At 35.6% G+C, this 9,496-nt stretch overlaps 1 protein-coding gene across 1 annotated transcript; it reads right to left on the reverse strand.

Annotated features, from left to right (window-relative positions):
- Positions 1-1,692: 1,692 nt before the first annotated feature.
- On the reverse strand, positions 1,693-3,132 carry LOTGIDRAFT_164712 (hypothetical protein; the record flags this gene model as incomplete). The annotated part of the gene is made up of 3 exons (XM_009061226.1): positions 1,693-2,640; positions 2,706-2,710; positions 2,811-3,132. The coding sequence occupies 3 exons, from the start codon at positions 3,130-3,132 to the stop codon at positions 1,693-1,695; spliced, it is 1,275 nt and encodes a 424-aa protein (XP_009059474.1).
- Positions 3,133-9,496: the final 6,364 nt, after the last annotated feature.

A 9,496-nucleotide genomic window follows, 5' to 3' on the forward strand; every position in this document is an offset into this window, starting at 1 on the left:
ATTGCCACATCACCTTACAGAAAAAATTAGTAGCAAAATCCAGCCAGTTTGAGTCAGCACTGTATCATCTTCGTTGATTTATCCGTAGACATCCTGAAATTCTGGGTCTCAATTTCAAACAAGAAAAACCTTTTTCCCAATTCCAATAATAAAAAAAAACACATGTCCTTGTGCTGGACTAAACAGCACGAGAGGCCTTCGGAATACATGGTGAAGAAAAGTAGAACGTAAAACTCCATTCATTTCATTTCATTTTCAATTCGGAATAGTGCGATTCCAAATCGGTCGCTCTTGTTCAGGCCTTGAATATCACAGAAATGTACCACACTCATATACACACACATGTGTTTGGGAACTTCACAGCAGCAATGCCAAACTAATTGCAACAAAACACAGATGTCAAGACTGGCACCCTAGCAACGTGGAGTATCATGAAATGACAAGGTTGACCGCGCAAATAGAAACTTTAGCTGACCCACGTGGACTGATTGGAAAGACACCGTCCAGCCCATCACAGAGAAACCGTATATGTCGTTGCACCAAACGAAGAGCGGTGTCTGCCAACGTTGCCTCTCCGTTACCACTTTCTCGCAGTGACGTCATCAGCAGTGAGTGGATAGAATCATGGATGAAAACACTAGCTGTAACCAGAAGACTTTGTACTAATGACATGATGGACCTCATCCCCTCTTACAGACAATTCTAAGCACTGGTCCTTCAAGATGATTAAAACTAGCTACGCTTACAGTTTTTCTGCGTTGCACGTTACAATACACTTTGTGGTTTTCACCATACCTTGACAGCAACCATATACATTTTAGCATTACCATATTGGCATTTACTATCACCACATATTGTCATTTACTATCGCCTTATATTGGCATTTACTTCCATCATATATGTACACCATACATTGGCATTTACTATCTCTCTTATTTGCATTTGCAATCATCATATCACAATATATTGGCAATTACAGTCACCCTATATTGGCATTTACTATCTCTCATATTGGCATTTATCATATATTGGAATTTGCAATCATCATATAACCATATGTTGGCATTTGCAACCATCAAACACAATCGATATCTCTTACTATCCATTAAAAGGCAGCCAATTCCGTTGCCAAAAGCGCTAACCATGCACATTGCCACATTCGCATCTCTAACCTACCTAACGTTATCCCTCACATGACCGTTCTAAGTTTCGTTGAAATCCGTACGAAGAAAATGACTGAAATTACTTGCTGGCCAGCGACCTATAGAATAATATTAGAACTAACATTACAACCTAAAATGAACCCAACTCGAAAGAGATACGAATATGAGAAGGTGCATGGGTTGTTGGCAATCTCCATCAATAGTAACAATAGTTATGTAGTTCAATGTATCTTTAAAATTTAAGAATAATTATTTTTAAAATCAAGTAAAATTATTAAAATCCCAATATCTTCTAATTAAAAACATAGTTAAACAATAGTCCTTTGTTGTTTTAGGCCATTATTTCAAAGAATGTACTGTTTTTGTGAACACCTACTCACAACTTCCAAAAACTGTACTTTCTTTGACCTAAGAATGTACAGTTTTTGGAAAAAATAGTACATTATTAAACTTAAGAAAGAACAGATTTTCAGATAACTAGAACAAACATATTATTGCAATTTTTGAAGCAATACTACAGTCAAATGAATCAAAATTTCATGGACAAATTCATTCCTGGCATTGAAAGTTTGAACTCTCTGAGTTCCTTATGTTCTTTGTCACTGGTTTCCTCATTAACGCAACGTTCTTGCTTAAATTTAGTTGGGCTTGTATCCACCAATTCTTCCAATTTATGATTTTTGGAACCACTATGCAATACGGAACTCACAGAGGCTTGCTGGGCATCACTTGTTCTTTTATATGCTAGTACAGCATTAGATCGGTGTCCAGTCTTTTCAGTGATCAATTGCTCGTCCACTCCAGCTTGATATAAACGAGTTGCAGCTGTGGCACGAAGGGAATGATTACTAAAGTTTCCAATTATACCAGCCGACTGACATAAACGTTTGACAGTGGACTGTATGGTATGAATTCCTACAGGAGAATCACAGTACCAAACATCAGAGCATGGCATCTTCTTGGGACGCAGATAAAATGCATTTACTGTACCGTTTTTTGGACGCAGAGCTATATACTTTTCATATAATCTAACTGGACATCTTAATGGGTTAGAATTTTCATAAGCTCTTGTCATTTTAGGACTGACTTTCCTGTGATCTAAACCACCTTGGTTTGTCTTTGAAACATCTTCTATGTACTGCAGATATTTTTTACCTTCTAAGTCATACTTAACAGACAATTGAGTGTTCATACCAAACCTTAAATTCCTGTGTTCTTGAGCAGCTCGCAGTGCAAAATGTAATCTAAACAAGAAAAGAAGAGTATCCAATAACTGCTGTGGGTTACTTTCACCTAACAAGCCTTTACTCCATAAAATCTCTTCTTGTTCTATTGTAATAACTTCTGACTTCTTGGTATTAATACCCAGTCCAAGTCTCGACAACTCCTTCATTTTACTGTTCAGAACACTTCTTAAACCCTGATATTCTTGATCATCCATAAAGGCTATTAAACGTCCATTCTGACGAAGGTAGTGCTGTATAGATATAATAATCACATACAAAGTATTTGGTTATAATTATCACCAGATTCCTTACACACTTCAGCTATAAAAAAAGGAAAGTGCCTCATTCAATTCTTGACTGGAAAGATTAAATAAATCTTTTTCTTCAGAGTTATTATTGTTTCTGTGTTTCTTCCACATACTAAACAAATTAACTGCCCATCTAGTTTTATTTTCAGTTTTAATACCAAGACCACTTTTAACCAAATTCTTTAGATCAGAATCGTCCAGGGGCTTGGAAAACCTCAGTGAAGTCTTGGCATTTTCTGGCAAATTTGGTGTTTCAACATCGCTTATATCAGAGTACTTCAAATCAAAGTTTGGTAACTGTATGGCTTCTTTTACATAATTTTCCTCCAAATTCAGAGCATCACTAAGAACAGTATCCGTTTCTAAATTATAATCATCTATTTCACAAGTCTTTGTTTGGGTAATAAATATATCATCATCACTAGAACCTGACATCTTGACACTTGAAGCATCAACTATTCAATGAATGAATGCATGAATGTTTAAAAGTGTACATTCTTAAAGTAACAACTGTCTTAAAACAACATTCAGTAGTGAGCTGTGTGCATGCTCATTTAATGTTCAAAAAGATTACATTCTTAAAGTGATTTACATTGAGTCTTTCTCACAAACAAAATTTACTCACAGATACTTTGTTTTAAGACAGATAAAGGCCGAAAACTACTTTTTGTCAACAGAAAAAACAACTTCGGGGTTAAAAAACAACTTCGGGGTTAACACTCCTCAGTTGTTTCTTCTGTTGAAAGAAAGTACAGTTTTCGGCCTTTATCTCTTACATAGTTTTTATAGCATATCAAGAAATGTCATTGCATAACATTTCATTATCATGTAATGCCTTACTCAATACATGCAACGGTTGAATGAGTCTATACGTAGCTAGTTTAAAATCATCTTGAAGAACCAGTAGTAAGAATTGTAAGTAAGTAAGAGCATAGAACTGTAATAGGGAGGATGAGGTCAATCATGGCATCCGTGATTCGACCCATTCACTGCTAATGAGGTGGTAACAAGGAGGTAGTAACAGAGGTGCAACGTTCACAGATGCCTTTCTCCGCGTGGCACAAGGACCCAAGGTGTCCTTGCCAAGGGTCTGACCGATATCCTGCCGACCAGCCTTAAACTACATGGAAACAACTAAAGTTTGTCTCTGCGTACTATGGACACAGCCTGGCCAGTTCAATTACTCAGTAAGTGATGTTACTCCTATGTAAGCCTGGGCATCTATGATGTGTTTTGCTACAATGCGGATATTTAACATAGATAATGTAAAGTTTCAGACACGTATGTACATGCATGTGCGTGACACCTTTCTGAGCCCATCGAGGCATGAACGAGAATGGCCGATTTGAAATCGTATTATTTAAAATGTCCAAAGTCTCTTTTGCTATTAAGTCCAGAATTAGAACACATAAGCGTCCTTTCAATATGCATGCACTGCAATTTTAAATATGTACCCTGATTTAAAATTGAACCAGGAACCAGGATATATTCGACCTCTTCCTGTCAACCTCCAACTCAGCAACCACCTACCTTGTTTGTCTTGATGCTTTAAGTGGTCATGGATACGCCATCTTCACTCATAATTCCAGTCGACCCAGCTGTATATTAGTACAGTTAATCCGATCAATTCCAAGAGGTTTGGTCAAAGACCAGCTGGAAGAAGGGTGTTATCCTTGTAAAATATGTACTCTTCTTTCTTTCTGAAATGAATGATTATTTATTGTAAATGATTGGTCGGAAATAAGTACATTGATAATCATACTCAGAAAACGGCTTTTTACGTCCCACTTTTCTATACCCATAATGAAACAATGCACATACGTCTTTTTCACATCTAGCTGTTAATAATCATCGTAAAGGAACATGGAAAATACAATACATTTACAGCAAAGGTCTTAAAATATTTTCAATGGTAAACCATTGGGGAAAATAACATACCTTTTGACAACTGATGTGTCTTTCAGTTTAGCATCAAGAATACCTGACAGTGAAGTCAGTTTGAATTCTCCAGTTTCAATCTTCTCTTAAAAGGTTCAATAGCTTCAACAATTTGATTTTGAATCTAGACTATACAAAATCTAAAAGAGAACACATTCTTTTAGAAACAATGAATGCTCTCGAGTCTTGAAGACCCTGTCCACTTAGAACTGTTTCATTTAAATTAAATTATTTGGTAATGTTCATCTCATTACGCACATTCACAATGCCAAGCTGTTACAAAGCGTATTATACCTTGACTAGAGTCACCATTCTTGTATCACGGAATGAAGCTATTTGATTGTTTACCGATTGTCCTTACTCTTGTATTCGCCGACAAATATAAGAACCCATAATTTATTCGACTTATTCAAGCAAATGACGTCTTTACCCCTCTACAGAACCCGAAAACATTAAAACTTACCATGTAAAAACTGGACTCTCCTCCAGAAAATTTAAACTGACTTATATTGTGTCAATGGCAATAAAACCTAAAATTTGAGCATATAAAACCGGTATTCACATGAACCGTTAATCAGGCCAATCTAAAATGTATAGAAAAACAAATAAGAACAATCTGAATATGGAAATTTGTCGATAGAATGCAGAGTTCCTACCATAGTGCTCATGACAGGCAATTGATGAACGGCACATTAATCTTACGATTACTTTTGTCGTAAATACAAAAAAGCAACACTAGTACCAACGATCCGGACCATAAAACTAAACTGGAAACCCCCCCAAAACAGTTCTGCAATATTTTTGTCACAGCAAATGAGCTATTTATGTGAGGAAGTATTCTCAATGTAAAGATCAACATAAAAACAAACGACAAGAGTTGAAATACAAGATTAACACACCTTATTCGAAACAGAAGCCTCGCCCAGAGCAAGCAATTCAAGAGGTCCTGTTACCTTGGACCTCCGCTTGAAAAATGACTATTACTCTCGTTGAACCATGCAGTTTGTTTTAAATTTTAAACCCTGATTTCAGCTCACTAGTAGACTGTGAAACAAAAGATTTAGTTTGAGGATTAACATTTTCTTGAGCTACACTGATTATAATTCATTCCCTATTAAAACTACTCGCTAACGACTTTTTGACATTTTTGTTTAAAAAAACTATAAAAAGAGGGGGTGGGGCTCTTATAATCGTGTGTGTGTCCAGTGTTTCGTTTCCGAAATTTGTCAAAACATAACAGAGGGTATACATGCATGTATCTTAATTAAAGGGACTGTCCTATTCTCTGGTCACAGGTCACAGTAAGGCTAATACATACTGCTGTTGAGGCCTAATTTCCCTCACTGCACACTGCATGACTTTACCTGTCTTCATTAGCCCAATTAGGTGCAGATAATAATGAAGTAAGATTCTATTCATTTTCATTTTAACTGTCCAACCACATTTTTTTATACGGCCACATTATAATGTGGTCGTATATTGTCGTCGCTCCGTCCATTTATACTGCTTTTATCTGATCCTGATGAAACTTAGTATACATGTATATATTGATAAGATTTCGGTCAAGTTCGAAATTGGTAGAAATTGGATGAACGATTTAAGAGTTATTGCCCTTGACTTAGTAAAAACATGTCAAATTTGGCTTGTAGGCGCAATATACATTAGAATACAGTTTTTATCCGATCTTGATGAAACTTGGTATGGATGAAAATAATGAGAAGATCTCGGCCAATTTGGAATTTGGTAATAATCGGATGAACGGGTTTCGGAGTTATTGCCATTGATTTAGTAGAAATTTGGCTTGTGGGCACGATAGAGGGTGCAGTTTTTATCCGATCTCGATGGAACGATGGTATGCATGTATATATTAATGAGATCTCAGTAAAGCTTGAAATTAGTAACAATCGGATGAACGGTTTCGCAGTTATTGCCTTTGACTTTCTTGATGAAACTTGGTATGCATGTAGATACTGATGAGATCTCTGTCAAGTTCGAAATTGGTAAGCTCATGAACAGTTTCAGAGTTATTACTGTTGTGTGTACGTCGATGAGACCTTGTTCATGATTTAATTTGATGATAATTAATTGAACTGTTTTTGAGGTTTTGCCTTGACTTATAAATATTTTTAAGATTATTTGAAAATTCATTATTAAGCCCTTCAGACTTTGTTATCATTTCTCACAGCTGGTGGTGGGCGTATTGTTACCTTGCCTGGCAAGCTATCTTCTCTTCTCTATGTGACAGGACAGCTTCTTTAAACTGGTGTCTTATCGTACATAATAACTGCATTGTGTTTGGTATGGCTTGCACCAAACTTTAAGAGTTCTCTAAATATTATATCAAATATTTCAATATCATCACGAATTAATCAGACTACTCACGTAATCGACTTATTTTTTATTCAATCCAGACAACCAATCTATACAAAATATCTTTTATAGTATTACATTCATCCCTTGTAAATGATATATTTCTGCAGGTTTGGTTTTGAAAGAACTACAAATTGATGAAAGATTGCGAAATAATGTAGAAAAAATATAAATACTTTGTAATCAGTTAATTACTACTAGAAATATTGTACATTAATTGCAAACAAACTTACGTACAAAAACATATTACATTCAAAATCACATATAGAATTCTAGAAAACTCAGGAATACACATATAGGGCATAAGTAGAAGACATTTTTTGAGACCTTCCGTTTTCTAAAATTGTCGACTACAGCTATATGCCTACATGGTAATATTGATGTTGATATTGACATGTATACATAATTGTCGAAGGAAATACCAATCCGAAAAGGGCAAAGATTGTCACTTAATCACGTTTTAGTGAAATCAAATTTGATTTTTCCATATCAATAGAGGAAGTAGATCTTGATTTTCAAAATTCAAATTTATTCCAATTTGAATAGGTCAAAGTTGTTTATTGCAGTGGGTAGAAAGCAATAATTATTTCCAAGGACGCCTGATTTTGATCTAGATTTTAACATGTCTCCTGATAATGTTAAACTCTGTCAAAGATAGACCCATTATTGAAATGTAAAAGAATACCAGGTTTCCTCAATATTCGATGAAAAGTGTATAATGTTTCGTATCCAAAAGCCTCAAACAATCTTAGCAATTGTCAACTTACAAAACCTATAGTCGCATACGTCTGACGTACACTTATTAATTTTCATCCGAATGTAGTAAAACCAGATGCAGTTTCCATTATGATCACATTATCGAAATCAACCAATATATTTTTTGTCTTAGATATTGTCTTTAATATGTTTTATCAAAACCGAATGAAAACGGCTGTGTGAACAAAAACATTCGACGGAGAGTCGTAAATTGATAAATCACCCGCGTGAGTGTCCGAAAACTCCGCAGATATAATCAGGCCAGGAATTTACTTTCAAATCTTTGGGGTTTGATAACTGACTGATGTGTTAAAATCGAACCAGTTTACTTTATCAGTACATGTTTTATAATATAACATAGTAATAAGACATGTTTTACACGTGTAGCCTAGTGTAATAAATCAAACATTATCAATAGTTCTAACTCCCGTCACCCTGGGCAAGTTTATTTAACTATTATTATCATTAATAATTAGACAACTCATTATGGCTATCGTTACCAGCTGAACAACAAAACTACCTCCCGGCATACTTGCTTCTGCCCCTATCGCCGGAAGCCAGCTCGCTTACATTTGAAATGACCTAGGGCGGGAAAAACGTCAAATTTGACTGATGACGTCGTTGAAAAGCAGACGATATTAGCTTTGATTTGACTGTTTGATCCGGCTTGATTGATTGGTTGAGCGCGTGAAGAGAAGACTATTGATATTAAACCTGTAATAATGTTCTAGTCGGAGAAATTGAGAAGCTGAAAATTGTCGTTTAGAATATTGTTATCGTGTTTAATTCTTTTGTCTGTCAAATACGCATGACCTTTAACCTGATTATTGTGTGAGAGCAGGTAAAGTTGACATATAGATATTATTTTGTTGTTATGATTTTTAAAATAAATTTGATGTCCACTGACAAGGTATAATCCCCAGAAGATTGCAGGGTTTACTTTCTTGAAACTATTCTTAAGGAATTAAATCAAGGTTCACCTGAAACCTTTGTGGTATCATCAATATGCATGACAAGGTATGGTTGAATGAACTCTTGGCATCTGTTGTTTTGTAGAGTGGATAATAATCTTTACAGACTGATAAATATGCATTGCATCTCAGAGACTGATTCCGAAGAAACCAAAACTCTGAGAATAGAAATATTTTAGTCCATAAATGGCGACCTATTGGATCAGAAACCTCAAAATTTCTTGTTCATACTTAGTAACATCAAGCTTTTATGGTTACAAAATATCGAATTCAGAACGGTCGACAAAATGAATTTGAATTAAAGGAACCTCAAAGCTCATTAAAATAGACCTATCAGAACACCCACGATGAAGAATATTTCTACAGTTCCTGAAAACTACTATAGACGTCTAAGAGATGTTCAAATTATAGTTAATTGTTCACCTCATTAAGCCTTGTTTGGCTGGTTACCAATCTTTTAATAAAAAGGCGGGAATTTCACAGAGGCTAAAACAGGATTATGTTTGCTGATCTCGGGCCGATTGAGTGTTTAGTCGAAAGAGGTCTGCTTGTAAGACACGTTCACGGAATTTCCCGCGCAACACAGCGCAATCAATTACCGGCTGAGAAACCAATTTATTCCAACATGGCGTCGATTAGTGGAGCTAGCCAATCTCCAGGGACGCTTGAAACGTGATGTAAATTGGTTTTCACAGTTCCGTATGTTTTTCTTTAATAGGACTTTTCTGGAGACCCTATTGTTTGATGTTAATCGCTTTTTAGTT

Source organism: Lottia gigantea, assembly GCF_000327385.1.
Source record: "Lottia gigantea unplaced genomic scaffold LOTGIsca_46, whole genome shotgun sequence".
Taxonomy (NCBI): Eukaryota; Metazoa; Mollusca; class Gastropoda; family Lottiidae; genus Lottia; species Lottia gigantea.